Genomic DNA, 17,224 nt, shown 5'->3' on the forward strand with positions numbered 1-17,224 from the left:
ACAGCTCATCACACTGAACACACCATCCCCACTGTCAAACATGGTGGTGGCAGCATCATGGTTTGGGCCTGCTTTTCTTCAGCAGGGACAGGGAAGATGGTTAAAATTGATGGGAAGATGGATGAGGACCAAATACAGGACCATTCTGGAAGAAAACCTGATGGAGTCTGCAAAAGACCTGAGACTGGGACGGAGATTTGTCTTCCAACAAGACAATGATCCAAAACATAAAGCAAAATCTACAATGGAATGGTTCAAAAATAAACATATCCAGGTGTTAGAATGGCCAAGTCAAAGTCAAGACCTGAATCCAATCGAGAATCTGTGGAAAGAACTGAAAACTGCTGTTCACAAATGCTCTCCATCCAACCTCACTGAGCTCGAGCTGTTTTGCAAGGAGGAATGGGAAAAAATTTCAGTCTCTCGATGTGCAAAACTGATAGAGACATACCCCAAGCGACTTACAGCTGTAATCGCAGCAAAAGGTGGCGCTACAAAGTATTAACTTAAGGGGGCTGAATAATTTTGCACGCCCAATTTTTCAGTTTTTGATTTGTTAAAAAAGTTTGAAATATCCAATAAATGTCGTTCCACTTCATGATTGTGTCCCACTTGTTGTTGATTCTTCACAAAAAAATACAGTTTTATATCTTTATGTTTGAAGCCTGAAATGTGGCAAAAGGTCGCAAAGTTCAAGGGGGCCGAATACTTTCGCAAGGCACTGTAGATGGGGGGCAATCAATTCAGAAATGGTGTCCAGGGCACAGCTGGGAGCTGAGGGGGGTCGGTAGCAGGCGGCAACAGTGAGAGACTTATTTTTGGAGAGAGTAATCTTTAAAATTAGTAGCTCAAACTGTTTGGGTATGGAACAGTTACTTTGCAGGCTATCTCTACAGTAGACTGCAACTCCTCCCCCTTTGGCAGTTCTATCTTGACAGAAAATGTTATAGTTGGGTATGGAAATTTCAGAATTTTTGGTGGCCTTCCTAAGCCAGGATTCAGACACGGAAAGGACATCAGGGTTAGCAGAGTGTGCTAAAGCAGTAAGTAAAATAAACTTAGGGAGGAGCCTTCTGATGTTGACATGCATGAAACCAAGGCTTTTTCGATCACAGAAGTCAACGAATGAGGGTGCCTGGGGACATGCAGGGCCTGGGTTTACCTCCAGGCCTCTAAGAGAGGTTGTATCTCTGGACATGCTGGTTGTAATGGGTGAGGTCACTGCATGTGTGGGAGGTGGGACAAAGGAGGTATCAGAGGTATGAAGAGTGGAACTAGGGGCTCCATTGTAAACTAAAACAATGTTAACTAACCTGAACAACAGTATACAAGGCATATTGACATTTGAGAGAGACATACAGCGAGGCATACAGTAATCGCAGGTGTTGATTGGGAGAGCTAGCTAAAACAGCAGGTGAGACAACAACAGCTAATCTGCTAGCACAACAACAGCAGGTAAATGGCGTTGACTAGCAGAGAGGGTCGGATTAACTACACACAGAGCCTGAGTGCGGCTGGGGCCGACAGATAAAGACATAAACAAACAGAATGGAGTACCGTGATTAATGGACAGTCCAGCAGACATCAGCTATCTAGCCAAGTGATCACAGTGTCCAGCAGGCATCAGCTATGCAGCCAAGTTTACAGCAAGGATCCGGTGGAGTATTGAGCTCTAGCCGTGTATGAGTGTGGTTCGTGTGAACAGCTGAGTAGGCTGGGAAGTGGGCCTCAGGGATAGCTTCGGTACTGCGTGCAAGCTAGCTGTGAAGATCAGAAGTAGTGGTCCGGGGATTACGTCAGGAATCCGGCGTTGTTGTGGAGAGACAGTTATCCAGGCAAAAAAAAATTGTCTGGCTGTGCAGAAGGTAAAAGCCGCTAGCAGTGGCTAACAATGACTAAATAGCTTGTAGCTAGTTAGCTGGTTAGCTTCTGGAGGTTCTTGAATGTGTTCTAAAAATTCCGTATCACTTTTGGTGAGGCAGGTAACCGGAAGGTATAATCTAATTAAAAATCGAAAAGTGATTGAAAATAAATATGGGTCCGGTGAGTGTTTGGGCTAGCTGGGGACACGGCGATTCAGACAGTTAGTAGGCCTGTGTTAACAAGCTAACACTTAGTAGGCCGGGGCTAAACAAGCTAGCAGTTAGCAGACCGGGGCTAAACAAGCTAGCTGTTAGTAGACAGGGGCAGGCTAGCAGTTAGCAGGCCAAATTAGCAAGCAAGCAGATAGCAAGGGCTAGAAAGTTAGCCTTTGGGGGACGTCGCGATGGGGTTAAATCTGTTTATGCCTATTCATGCGGTGACATCGATAGACCCGGATATTGTAGCCCAGGAGTATGCTTCGGTGGTAGCACAGGGGCTCTGGCTGGGCTAGCTTCAAGCTAAGTGGATGGAAACGCTAGCCAGGAGTAGTCATCCGGGGTTGCAGTTAGCTAGTTGTGAAGATCCAGATGAAAATGTTCCGTTTGCGGTGGGAATCCGGGGATAAAAATAATAGGTCCGTTATGCTCTGGTTAGAGTCGCGTTGTTCGAACTGGCGAGAGCTTTCCGAGCTAAAGGTTAGTTGATGACCGCTAGCAATGGTTTGCTGACTGATAGCTGGTAGTTAGTTGGCTAGCTTCAGTTGAGGGGTTCCAGATCCGAAGTAAATATAAATACTTTAGAAGAAAAAAAAGCAGATCCACGCTACATTGGGGGAGGCGGGTTGCAGGAGAGTATTTAGATGTTGAGGTTTAGCAAAATATTTTAAAAGATATGCGAAGAAAAATATGTAAAAATGACGCAGAGGTCCTTCACAGTTTTATTTGAGACGACTGTACAACCATTAAGATTAATTGTCAGATTCAACGGAAGATCTCTTTGTTTCTTGGGACCTAGAACAAGCATCTCTGTTTTGTCCGAGTTTAAAAGTAGAATGTTTGCAGCCATCCACTTCCTTATGGCTGAAACACAGGCTTCTAGCGAGGGCAATTTTGGGGCTTCACCATGTTTCATTTAAATGTACAGCTGTGTGTCATACGCATAGCAGTGAAAGTTAACATTATGTTTTCGAATGACATCCCCAAGAGGTAAAATATATAGTGAAAACAATAGTGGTCCTAAAATGGAACCTTGAGGAACACCGACATTTACAGTTGATTTGTCAGAGGACAAACCATTCACAGTGACAACCTGATATCTTTCCGACAGATAAGATCTAAACCAGGCCAGAACTTGTCCGTGTAGACCAATTTGGGTTTCCAAATTCCAAACTTCAAATAAATGTTTCTTACTATATTAGACAAGTTAATGAAAAACAGTCAAACATTTCATACATGTCGTATCCCAGGTTTCCAGTTCATTGCTTTATCAAAAGAATTAACGTGTTTTAATTAAACTCAGAAAATAAAAACTTCCGAAAATTCCATCTGTGTGTGCCCCTTTAAGATACCTTGGCACTAAGACAAATGGAAAACTCACTAAACACAAAGGAAATAGAACACACGAATCAAACATAGTATTTCATAAACACCAACAAATAGTCAAGTGTTGTGTAAGATAAAAACAAAAAATTACCAGGCCTTAATTAATTTGGTAGTTTACGGCCTTAATCTCACTCACTACTCTTCCCAAGACCACAGCCCGGGAAACATTTCAAAGAGAGACAATGAAACCCACATTTTCTCTGAAAAAAACACAAAACATGTTGCTAGCATTCATTATACTACACCGATTTACCAACCAAAAAGTTTTAACTACAAACAAAACCTGATAATAATGATGAGTCCACTGTACAAATCATGAATCGTTTGTTTTAATGTACCCCAACGTTTATGTGCACTTAATTTAGCATGCACCATCTCACCACGTGTCTAACGATTCACTCCCATATAATATAATATGACGGGTCTCTCTTTTCCATAACCATGTAAAATTATCCTGGTATCATTACTAGACCAATGTCCAATGAGATATGTTATAGCTGTTTCTCCTTAGATTGATCCTGTTACCCCTCTAAATGTAATACTTTTTTCTGTCAGAAATGTAGTCAATTTCTCAGCGTAAGGAATCAGTGATATTTGATCCCAGGCATTTAATAAAAAGTTGTTTGAGACGTGATCTCTGCGCTTACCTCTATTGTACGGTTAAAAACAAACGTGACAACTTTCTCTTCCAGCTTCACAGTTATGAAATGTCCAAGACTTTAAAAATAACTTGTAACGCGCAAAATTGATAAAATACATCAGTCAATCCATCCCAAGAAGAAGAAAAAACACATTACGGTGGGCACAGTTCTATCGCAATTACCTATCCACTATTATTAGAATTAATTTGATTTAGGTAACTGTCTCTTCTTTGATTCAGTTATTTAAATACAACTCCATTCTCAATATGTTATTCCAGCAGACCATTTAGGCAACAGACAATAGCCTCGCTATTTATGTTGAATAAATTAGTCTTTCAATTTGAACTAAGCAAGCTGTCACGACTTCCGCCGAAGTTGGTTCCTTTCCTTGTTTGGGTGGTGTTCAGCGGTCGGTGTCGCCGGTCTTCTAGCCATCATTGATCCACTTTTCATTTTCCATTTGTTTTGTCTTGTCTTCCCACACTCCTGGTTTCAATTCCATCATTACATGTAGTGTATTTAACCCTCTGTTCCACCCATGTCCTTGTCCGGAATTGTTTTTTGTAAGTGCTTGTGCACGTTATGTCTGGTGTGCGACCTATTGTATTTGATTGTTTTGTTTACGGTGATTTTTATTATTATACTGCGCCGTTGTAACACAGTTTTTGCTCTCCTGCGCCTGACTTCTCTGCCGCCAGTACGCACCCCTTACACAAGTTGTTAAGATGTTCAGTTTATATCTTAAACAAACCCTGGCGGCCGTATCTGTCCAGGCAAAACATATATATCTATATTTCTGATTTTTGTGACTCCTCTCTTTGGCTGGAAAAATGGCTGTGTTTTTCTGTGATTTGGTGGTGACCTAACATAATCGTTTGTGGTGCTTTTGCCGTAAAATCTATTTGAAATCGGACACTTGGTGGGATTAACAAGAAGTGTATCTTTAAAATGGTGTCAAATACTTGTATGTTTGAGGAATTTTAATTATGGGATTTCGGTTGTTTTGAATTTGGCGCCCTGCACATTCACTGGCTGTTGTCATATCGATCCCGTTAGCGGGATCTCAGCCCAAAGAAGTTAACCAAAAGTGGACACCTTCCAATCAGTTTCTGAGACAATTGCCCAGACTTTGTAGACCGTTTAATAATGCTTAAACCTCATCTTTATCAAATTGTCCATTAAAGATACCAACTCAAAACCTACATATGTCTATTTTCTAATTATATTCCCAGTATTACTTTATCAAATCTCTAGTAAACAATTATATACATACAATTCATCATATGTTCATATCTTTACAGAATCCATATAAAACGTAAGAAATTCTTAGGTACTCACGACAACCATTCCATTTGCTTTTTCAAGGACTTTCCACAGCTACGAAGCAGCTCTCCAAACATACTCCCAGCAGAACCAAATTTGTTTTACTTTTGTTTCCCGGACAATGACCGACACGTCATGGGATCGTCAACGGTTCTCTAATCTCCCAGAGACCACAGTAAAATCAAGCCTCCCAGGAACTATAGACCTTCAGCTGCTTTCTAAAATATCATCCCACTCTCAATACCACCCTGTGATATTCTATGATGGGCAGTGAAGTAACGGAACCCCAAGATAATGTTATATCAAAGCTTATTATTCACCATTCAGCAGGACAATAACTTAAAACTCAAGGCCAAATATATAGAGGATTTGCTTACCAGGACAACATTGAATGTTCCTGAGTGGCCTAGTTACAGTTTTGACTTAAATCGTCTTGAAAATCTGTCTCAAGACATGAAAATGTCTGTCTCGCAATCAGGGCCCGTTCCAATCAGCTCGAGTAAGCCGTCTCTTAGGGCCTCCAGGCGCTAGGGGGCCCCCAACCCCCCAAAAAGTATCCAGTTATTATCTTAATATTCATTCAATTAGCCATGTCAGCTAACCATTTTTAGATTGTTTCGTTTAGCCAGCTATCTAAACTTGTAGTAATCATGGCCGAATACCGACCAGGCCCAGGTACCTTGATCTCTAGTGGGTCCACATTGATTAAGTTCTCACTCAGATATCCTATTAAAATGACATGTCATTACATAAATGTGTAGAATTAAAGGAAATTAGCTTAGAAACTGCAAAAATGTATCTCCAAACCATGACACATTGGGTAGATTTGCGGGAAATTAGCTGTAAATTTGCACAATTTCAAAACTTAAATGTTTCTTTGCACAGTCAAGAGGGGGGGGGGGGGCACTGAAATGTTTTGCGCAACATGTAAAGTGTTGGTCCCATGTTTCATGAGCTTATATAAAAGATCCCAGAACTGTTCCAAACACACAAAAGCATATTAATCGGGGAAAAAATGGCAACATTTGTTTACATCCCTGTGAGCATTTCTCCTTTACCAAGATAATCCATTCACCTGACAGGTGTGGCATATCACGAAGCTGATAAAACAGCATGATCATTACACAGGTGCAAATTGTGCTGGGGACAAAAAAAGGCCCCTCTAAAATGTGCAGTTTTGTCACACAACACAATGCTACAGATGTCTCAAGTTGAGGGAGCATGCAGTTGGCATGCTGATTGCAGGAATGTTCACCAGAGGTGTTGCCAGATAATTGAATGTTCATTTCTCTACCATAAGCCACCTCCAATGTCATTTTAGAAAATGTTTCAGTATGTCCAAACGGCCTCACAACCGCAGACCACATGTAACCATGTCAGCCCACGACCTCCACATTCGGCTACTTCACTTGCGAGATCGTCGTTTTCACCCTTGAGTTATGGGTGATTATTTTCTGTTCTGTGTTTTGTGTATTCACCGTACAGGACTGTTTCATTTCGCTCGTTGTCGCTTTATAGGTTGTTTCAGTGTTCGATTGTTCTATTAAATCAATATGGACACTTACCACGCTGTGCATTGGTCCTCCTCTTCTTCCACCACCAACAACGGCCGTAACACTGGCTCCCAAATGGTTATCTGAACTGTAACTCAAATTATTGAAATGGTTGCATCTTGCATTTATATTTTTGTTCAGTATATTCTATATGACCAAAAGTATATGGACACATGCTCGTCGAACATCTCATTCCACAATCATGGGCATTAATATGGAGAAGGCTTTCCACTAGATGCTTTAAAATTGCTGCAGAGACTTGTCACAATTCAGCCACAATAGCAGTAGTGAGGTGGGGCACTGATGTTGGGCAATTAGGCCTAGCTCGCAGTCAGTGTTCCAATTCATCCCAAAGGTGTTTGATGGGGTTGAGGTCAGGGCTCTGTGCAGGCCAGTCAAGTTCTTCCACACCAATTTCAACAATCCATTTCTGTATGAACCTTGCTTTGTGCATGGGGGCATTTTCATGCTGAAACAGGAAAAGGCCTTCTCCAAACTGTTGCCTCAAAGTTGGAAGCACAGAAACGTCTAGAATGTTATTGTATGTTGTAGTGTTAAGTGTGATTCATCACTACAGAGAACGCATTTCCACTGCTCCAGAGGCTGAGCCACTCCAGCTGACGCTTTGCATTGCGCATGGTGAGCTTAGGCTTGTTTGCGGCTACTTGGCCATGGAAACCCATTACATGAAGCTCCCGACGAACAGTTCTTGAGCTGACGTTGCATCCAGAGACAGTTTGGAACATGGTAGTAAGTGTTGCAACCGAGGACGTTCTGTGAGCTTGTGTGGCCTACCACTTCATGGCTTAGCCGTTGTTGCTTCTTTACGTTTCCACTTCATAATAACACCACTTAAAGTTGACCAGGGCAGAAATGTGGGTGTCCACATACTTTTGTATTATAGTGTATATGCACAACCATTGGCATCTGCCTCATCTGCTTTGAATGTAGTGCTGAATTACCTTTTTAAGAACTTGCGGATCTGTGTTTTCATAGTGGAGATGTGGGTGGCTCCTCCCACAACCTCCACTGCTGTAATGTCTCCAAACTGCAACGGGGCCTGTTCCATTAATGCCACCAGAGGAACACACACACTCGCTCTCAGCAGGTCGGCATACAGGTCCTTGAACTTGGCCCTGGAACAGAACACTGGTCACCAGCCAATAGCTCAGAGTCATTCCACAAAGGAACAGGACACTGGATCGTGTTCATTAGGGCACACTGTAACAAAGCAGTTTAAAAACAGAAAAAACAAGTGTTTCTTATCAGACTTTGTTCAAATAGTACCTTTTTTTTATTCCGTTTTGGTCCCTTTTCTACCATTTTGTGCCTATTGAACAAGACCTCCTGGTGAGTTTAAGAGACTGTGTTGCCATGACCACACCTGTTCATCAAGAGTTGACTGTGGATCTGGGTCTGGGTATGTTCAGTTGGAATAAAACAGGAGAAAATGTTTTGCAACAGAGTGAAATGACCCTAAATAATACTTTATTAACTTTAAAAACGTTTTAAAAAGCTTACCAGACATGAACAGACATGTTTTCCTTGAAAGAGGAAGTTAAGTATTTTACAACTTAATGTTAGATGGTTCCTCATCCTGAAAGTAGTCTATAGACCAGGATAAACTGTAATCCATGGTTCAGTTTCCTTTAAACAGCCAATACAAACTTCAGCTAACCTTGGCCAGCAACACACCACCCTGAACCCCACTGCTGCCTTGCCACGGAAATTAAGCAGGATCAGTCCTGGTCGGTCCCTGATGGGACACCAGGTGCTGCTGGAAGTGGTGTTGGAGGGCCAGTAGGAGGAACTCTTTCCTCTGGTCTAAAAAAAGATCCCAATGCCCCAGGGCAGTGATTGGGGACATTTCCATGTGTAGTGCGCTGTCATCCGGATATAATGTTAAATGGGTGTCCTGTCTTTCTGTGTTCACTAAAAGATCCCATGGCACTTATCATAAGAGTTTAAGTTAGACACGTTAGCATAAATTACCTGGCTAAAGCCATGTTTCACTTTACTTGTCCATCCCTTTAACTTGCCCATGAATTCACAAGCAGACACGTGGAGGGCTGAATGTCCCATGTCAATGAAGACCACTATCTTGGGGTTTTCATTGGCTGATGGGAGGTCCTCTTTGTATGCCATAATTCAAAGCAACTAGAGGGAGACAGAAGACAGAAGGATACTAACGGTTCCTCGTACAGTATAATTAATGGAGCATGTTTCCAGAGGAGAAGGATACATTTCCCATGATACTTGCTGTGGTGTTGTTGAGCAGTTGGAGGCAATTGGAGTTGGAGCCGGCTTCATGGCACCTGGCTCGATGCCCACTCTAGCCCGGCTGATACGAGGCGCTGCGATGTAACGCACCGGGCTATGCCTGCGCACCGCTTCACGGCATAACACGGTGCCTGCCCGGTCCACCTCTCTCCACGGTAAGCACGGGGAGTTGGCGTAGGTCTTCTACCTGACTTAGCCGTGCCCCCTCCAAGAAATCTTTGGGGCTGCCTCTCGTCCCAGCCGCGCTGCCGTGTTAGCTCCTCATAATGCCGCCTCTCGGCTTTCGCTGCCTCCAGCTCTGGCTTGGGGCGGCGATATTCCCGAGCCTGTGCCCAGGGTCCCTTGCCGTCAAGTATCTCCTCCCATGTCCAGGAGTCCGCTGCTGCCTGATACCACGCTGCTTGTTCCTTTGGTGGTGGGTGATTCTGTAACGGTCTTCTTCCTCCTCTGACGAGGAGTAGTAGGAAGGATCGGAGGACCAATGCGCAGCGTGGTAAGTGTCCATATTTTTAATATGGTAAATGAACACTGAACAAAAACAACAAAGTGAACGAACGAAACTGAAACAGTTCTGTCTGGTGCAGATACAAACACTCAACAGAAAACAAAGACATAACAAAATAACTAAGTTCAGAATGTGACAAAAACAGGTGATTGGTTAAAGCATTTTATAGTACACTCACTTTCAAGGCCTCCAAAGTATATAACCTTCATTATCATGGAGACCTGAGAAATTGATCTAGACCAGGGGTATTCAATACGGTCCTAGAGGGCTGAAACATGTCTGGTTTTCATTCTTGCCTTCTAATCAGGGATGGATTTAGACCTGGAGCAGTAGGTGAGTGAACTCCCTGGCCAATCATATCAATTTATCAACTACCTACCTGTAGAAAATAAATCCATCAGTACTTCGAACCTTGAGGGCTGGTGATTCTACTCTATTCTGGAGCATGGGAAGATTTAAGAGAACACAATCAGTCAATTTATTCTGCAGACTGGTTTTGGCTGTAGCCTTAATTTTGGTCAGGAGCATGGCTGTTAGCTGTTGCTTTTCACCCAAGTATGTCACCTGCGCACAGATAACACTGTTACCACAACACTGTTCATTCCAACTGCTGCAAAGTGTGAAAAAAGCTGGGATATTGGCTTGCATTGGTTTTGTGCCACACGTGTTAAAAAGTTAGCATAGTGGCCAGGTAAACAAAACCAAAGCATGAATTGTGGTCTTACCTTTTCCATATACTGCTTACAGGGAAAGGAAACCAATATATATTATAATTTTGTAATTCTGGGTGAAATTAGCAAAAATTGTTTTTTAATGTTTGACTTCAGGTTTGAGGGTAAAGGCCTATAGCACAATTTTTGTGAATGATTATGGATGATGAAATGGAACATGTCAAGTGTTTGTGTGTCCAACAGAGAACCACATTGTAAATGTGGCTATAGACACAATTATTATCTGATTTGTGGCTGTTACCCACCCACAGCTTTATTTTTGGATCCAAATGATACAACAGCATTGTAGGGAGAAATGTAATACAGTCGTAAGAATGCACTGCAACTCAAAAGCATGTGGACCGCAGCAGAAATCTCCTCAAGTTGTTTATACATTCTGTTAATTTGGGGAGGGGTGGGAACTAGGCATAAACACAACTTCCAATAAACAATTAACTAATTACAAAAGGCTAGATATGAGTCTCATTCCGACAGTATTAAGAAACCTCATTACAGCTAACCTCTCATACATTAAAAGCAATGAGAAAGAAAACATTATGTTAGGGACCATATTTCAGAGTTGTGTGAGGCTACACTTTAAATGAAATTACATGAAGACTAAGTTTCTCATATGGTACATACACTTATTTAAGTATTTTTAAAGACTTCATCATTGGCAGTGTGAAATAAAAATAAAATGTGGGGATCACACAAAATGGTTGCACAAAAATAACTGTGTGTAAACCACGCCCTCAAATATTAAAATGCCTCTAGCTGGGCTTGGTGGGGACTTGCCTCTGTTGTGGTAGGGGCTGGGCCTTGTTGGGCTGGTGTGGGCCATGTTGGGTAGATTTAGGATTGGTGTGGGCTAGCCCTGTTGGGCTTGGTGGGGACTAGACTTTGTTGGGCTTGTGTAGGTGTATTTGGGATTGGTGTGGGCTAGCCTGTGTTGGTCTTGTTGTGGGCTAGCCCGTGTCGGGCTGGTGTGAAAGGCTAGCCTGTCTTGAGCTGGTGTGGGCTCGCCTGTGTTGGGCTTGTTGTGGGCTAGCCCGTGCCCACCAAATACTGCATGGGGCCAATGGGGTCATGTTTCCAGGGATTCCCGATTGAGGCCTAAATATTTCAGCACTACCCCTACAGACATAAATAGAGATTGATTGAATCTCTATTATTGTAGACATGATGAATGTAGCTATCGAAATCTATTGTATAAAATGTTAAAATAAAATAGGCCTAATGAAGCGTGCATGCTTAGCCTATGTTGCAAAGCTATTTGTGCAGGCTATCATCTAGTCAAATATTAATATAAATAAAGACAGCATTTTACATTTAATTTGTTTCGCTTTGAAAGTTTTAATAGATACAATTGTGTCCACCCCAAAAAACGAAGTGCTTGTGTTATTGTAGCCTAGTCCGCACGACTGTGAACAGTGCAGCATTTGGCCACAAGAGCGCGAGCCTGAGCCACACCAGATGAGGGGAAGGTGACAACATTCGCGTGCCTTTTAGTCCGAAAGATTGTGGGTAAAGTAAAACATTCCATTCCAAACACTGTCAAAGCCACACCGGAGGCTGTCAACAGCTTACTTCCACACACTTCAGCATCTCTCCGTCTTGCACGATGATCCCCGACAACCAAGATATCAGACACACAGTTGGTTTTTATTTCATTTTTCTGTTGTTCGGTAAGTATTGTTTAACTTGCCATTCTATTTGGAGTTATGCACATTGTACTGTTGCTTTGTGTGGCAAGTGGCTGCTTTAAGCAGAGAGTAGAGCAAGCACGGTGGCTCCATATGTCTTGTTATGGGGACACCGTGTTGCACATCTTGGAAGAGCTAACGCTAGCTAGCCATGTAGCTAGTCAGCAAATGACTGGACATTGCGCATATTTGCATCAGGTTAGGAACTTAGAAACTCCTAATTGGAGAAGCTACACAGTCGCGAACGACTGCTGGTGTTAAATTGTGTTTTTAGTTATTTGTGAATTGCACAAACGCATGTTTTTACTACGACAGCAAAGAACAAGCTGTGGAAGCTAGCTACTGTATATTGAGAACATTCTAAACTTCCTGACCAGGGGCATATTCTTTACGCCGATTCTTTTGCAAAACGTTTCTTAAACGGGAGTCAACGGAACGAAACGGGGAGGGATCTCAATTAATTTGTCCAATATAAACTCTGGTTTTGGCTCTGTTTGCTTCCGTTTGGTTCTTACGGTAAACGGTTTCTGTAATGAATACGCCCCAGTGTTTTGCTGGCTGCTGAGTGCGCAGTTTATGGTGTGCAAGTTAGCTTACATTCTATGAAAATTACTTTTTAAATTGTAACTGTGCGGTTACGTTTGAATAGCTACATTGTACTCATTGATTACTCCGACCAATAGCTCAACGTGATGCATGTGCGTCGCAATTAGCACAGCGGCTAACTGTAAATTAGGTCTCATATTGCATCATTATTCTGCCAATAAAAGTTCAGGTAACAGATTAGCAATACCTAAAGACTGCAGCCAGGAATAATGCATTATGATGTGGTTATGCATTGTAAGACTTGTCATATACATGTATGACCCATAGGTATCAATATGATCAAGATCCATGAACCTGACTAAATAATATTTGTTAAATAAGAATGTTATTCAGCAAACCTGGGTTCAAATACTATTTGACATCTTTAAATATTTGAGGGGCAGGTTTCCTGGACACAGATTAAGCATAGTCCTTGACGCTATCCAATGGATTGTAATAATTTGTTGGTAAAAAAGTGGAGGTTTTAAAACATGTTTTAATTTGCTCCATGGCTCAGGCAGTCAAGTGTATGCTACGGTGAAAGCTGTTTGGCTCCGCTAAAGATGATCTATTATATTGCTCAGCTCAGATGCGACTTGTGAAGAGGAATAACTTTGCTGGTGTTTCTAATTAATAAACAATGCCATGCTGGTGGGTGGTAACGTTCAAATAAAACCCAGCCCTCAAAAGAACCACAGACTGAAAAGTATTAGCACATCATATCATGGGAAATACACGCCATTGGCATGGAACATATCAGAAGTTTCCACTACAGATTTCCCAATTCAACCACAAATATGTCATACTTTGACTTAAAACAATGACTTATTGACTTAAATTATCGTGCAACATCATGGGTAGGCTAAACTATGGGCATCGTCTTTCAGCTGCAAAAAATTGAATTTCTGCTCTTGTGGGGATTTAATCAAATAAGATTTGAACCCAGGTCTGCTATTCATTATTCACCATAGTGGTTACAGATTATCTCACTAATTGTCCACGCTGTACTAACAGCCTCATGAGCATTAATGTAATTGTTGAATGGTATAAGTGAACGGAGTAGATTTTACAAGAATGTATTTGTAACACCACAGTTTTGTAGATTAGCCTATTGTGTGGGCAACCAACTCACTTCCTTGTGATTATTGTCCTGCCTGAGATTGGAAGATTGGGAGTTAGATCCCTGGCCTAGTCATAGCAAAGACTGTAAAAAATGGGTCCCAATGCATCTCTGCTTGGCACTCAGCAGATGGATTGGCAGGGGTAAGGTCCCACGATAGACTAGCATCCTGTCCAGGGGGTATATTTGTACATCAAACTGCCTCACGCTACAGAAACAGGATATGGTTCCTGCTCCTCTGAGCTGTTCCGGCTCCTACCTACGTATGAGCAGATCATTGCCTTGCTGTGGTTCAAGCAGATCTGACCCTGCCATTTAGTTAAGTAAAAAACTGAGGGATGAGGAAATGTAACCACTTTCAAATTCATAGGCGGAGCTATGGATGCAAAGCCTGGTTAACAGGACTCACGTGCTACACAGTGAAGATTCAGTTTGTTGGTGCACTATTCACACAGAAATTGGCTTGAGTTTTGATTGGTTCTGTTTTTCCCCCCTGGGGATTGAGAACTCTCCTTGTTTGGATTTGAAATTCCCACAGTTGAATTGAAAGGGTGGTTGCTCGGTGTGTATGTGGTTGTCCACATTCTAAATCCGCCGGTTAGGGAGTCTGTCTGTCTGCAGAACAATATTAGTGTTTTCACTGTCCATGTGGATGTTTGAGTGCGAAATAAACAGAGGGGAACTAATCAGTAAAAAAGTACAGCCCCAGCAACTTTGTTATCGTTTTTTTTTTTTGTGGACGAAATGGAGGTGAGGTGCGTTGAGAAGTGTGGTTAAAAAAAATGTTAAGTACATATTCTGCTGTTCTATTGCGTGAGCAATGATGTCAGAGGGAAACAAACTGTGTTTGTTTTTAGAAGTAACTTCTTTGTTGTTTATATCCCAAACGGATGTGGCAGTTTCACCATTAAGGATTCCAGGTTTAAATATACTGCTCAAAAAAATAAAGGGAACACTTAAACAACACAATGTAACTCCAAGTCAATCACACTTCAGTGAAATCAAACTGTCCACTTAGGAAGCAACACTGATTGACAATAAATGTCACATGCTGTTGTGCAAATGGAATAGACAACAGGTGGAAATTATAGGCAATTAGCAAGACACCCCAAATAAAGGAGTGGTTCTGCAGGTGGGGACCACAGACCACTTCTCAGTTCCTATGCTTCCTGGCTGATGTTTTGGTCACTTTTGAATGCTGGCGGGGCTTTCACTCTAGTGGTAGCATGAGACGGAGAGACGTGACAATCTGGAGACGCTGTGGAGAACGTTCTGCTGCCTTCAACATCCTCCAGCATGACCGGTTTGGCGGTGGGTCAGTCATGGTGTGGGGTGGCATTTCTTTGGGGGGCCGCACAGCCCTCCATGTGCTCGCCAGAGGTAGCCTGACTGCCATTAGGTACCGAGATGAGATCCTCAGACCCCTTGTGAGAATATTTGCTGGTGCGGTTGGCCCTGGGTTCCTCCAAATGCAAGACAATGCTAGACCTCATGTGGCTGGAGTGTGTCAGCAGTTCCTGCAAGAGGAAGGCGTTGATGCTATGGACTGGCCCGACCGTTCCCCAGACCTGAATTCAATTGAGCACATCTGAGACATCATGTCTCGCTCCATCCACCAACGCCACGTTGCACCACAAACTGTCCAGGAGTTGGCGGATGCTTTAGTCCAGGTCTGGGAGGAGATCCCTCAGGAGACCATCCGCCACCTCATCAGGAGCATGCCCAGGCATTGTAGGGAGGTCATTCAGGCACGTGGAGGCCACACACACTACTGAGCCTCATTTTGATTTGTTTTAAGGACATTACATCAAAGTTGGATCAGCCTGTAGTGTGGTTTTCCACTTTAATTTTGAGTGTGACTCCAAATCCAGACCTCCATGGGTTGATCAATTTTATTTCCATTGATAATTTTTGTGATTTTGTTGTCTTTACATTCAATGATGTAAAGAAAAAAGTATTTAATAAGAATATTTCATTAATTCAGATCTAGGTGTTATTTTAGTGTTCCCTTTATTTTTTTTGAGCAGTGTATTTCTCTCATTTGCTGTTTTTCAGCAACAGTTTTTGACAACCATCCACCTGTACAGCCACCACCAGCTATAACAACCTTAAGGTCTGTCATTGGAACTCCATTCCCCCAGCTGGGGGGTTTCGATGCCAGTAGACCCGCATAGGGCTACCTGCCATCACATCATCTGTCTTTGACGATCTTCCCTCGGACACGACGCCATTCCTAAAACTATTTAATAAAATTCCATATTGCATTGCGTCTTTGTTCATAAAGCTGTACTCGATTTGAAAGGAAACTCCCAAAGTCATATTCTACCGTTATACTAATTTAAAGCAATAATCATGTGTGGTCACCTAGATGATCATTTCAGCACCGTTCGCACTGCTTTGGGACAAGCATGGGGGACTCGTATTGATAAATCAATCAATGTCAGATTTTAGCATTCACTGAATCTCCGTTTGGCTCTTTGGTAACAATTAGGCTGGTAAAATGTTAGCTAAGTTGAAGTGAATGCTCATGATCATCTTTATTCTAGTTTGCTTATATATTAGCTGATCAGAAACATTTTCTACCATGTTATGTTGCATAACAAGTTAGCCTGTCCTACATCTGACCAAAAGCTTGTCTGATAATCAATCATGTCGTACTCCTGACCAAAAGCTTGTGACTTGTCTAATAATCAATCAATGTGATTTTGTTTTTACTGTATCCCTGTCTGTATATTTGGTTAATTGATCTCTAGCTAGGCAAGTGTGGGTGGTAGCTCATTTATTTGTTTGTCATCTATCACTTGTCAGAAACATTTAACATGCAATAATGTAGGGCTGGGCGATATGGACAAAATTGTGTGTGTCGAGAGCACCAGTTGAGAGAGAATTTCAGCAGCCAGCCGAGCAGCACCAGTGCACGTAGTAAAAACGTTTTACCAGTTGTAGGTAGGCTGTTTAGATTGCCAGTATGCAGACACCAATTTCCAACCCCTTTGCCATAAAACATATGAACACGATAGAACTGATATAAAACTGTGCTAAAAACTGGAAAACAACTTTAGGGGCACTAGAATGTGTAGATAAAGTAAATGGAGGTGGTTTAAAGTAAACTGCATTTGAATGTTGGTTTTCCTTATGGAATACCGTATCAAGTGAAGGGTTTTACGCATGCACAGTTCTTGGTTCTCGAGCGCTGAGCAAGTGGACATTTTAAATGGAAGTTATGGAACTCTCTCGCGTGCTTCTGTTATGGGAAAAACCACACAATGAAACTGACATTAAATGTGGAGAATGATACAGTTGCATCTGTTGGCCATCAAGTAGGCTATACTTTATATGC

General features: G+C 42.2%; 1 protein-coding gene across 2 annotated transcripts in view; it reads left to right on the forward strand.

The window, feature by feature from the left end:
- Positions 1 to 11,877: 11,877 nt before the first annotated feature.
- Positions 11,878 to 17,224, forward strand: part of b3glcta (beta 3-glucosyltransferase a) — a 106,567-nt gene continuing 101,220 nt past the window's right edge. Inside the window, exon 1 of one of the 2 annotated variants that reach the window (XM_021563238.3) lies at positions 11,878 to 12,161. In XM_021563238.3, coding sequence (XP_021418913.3) covers positions 12,098 to 12,161 — 64 coding nt within the window. In that variant the 5' untranslated portion in view covers positions 11,878 to 12,097. The remainder of the gene's footprint in view (positions 12,162 to 17,224) is intronic. The other variant, XM_090200167.1, reaches the window with a different exon arrangement.

The sequence above is a fragment of the Oncorhynchus mykiss genome, chromosome 15 (genome assembly GCF_057628025.1).
Source record: "Oncorhynchus mykiss isolate SJ-2025 chromosome 15, ASM5762802v1, whole genome shotgun sequence".
NCBI lineage: Eukaryota > Metazoa > Chordata > Actinopteri > Salmoniformes > Salmonidae > Oncorhynchus > Oncorhynchus mykiss.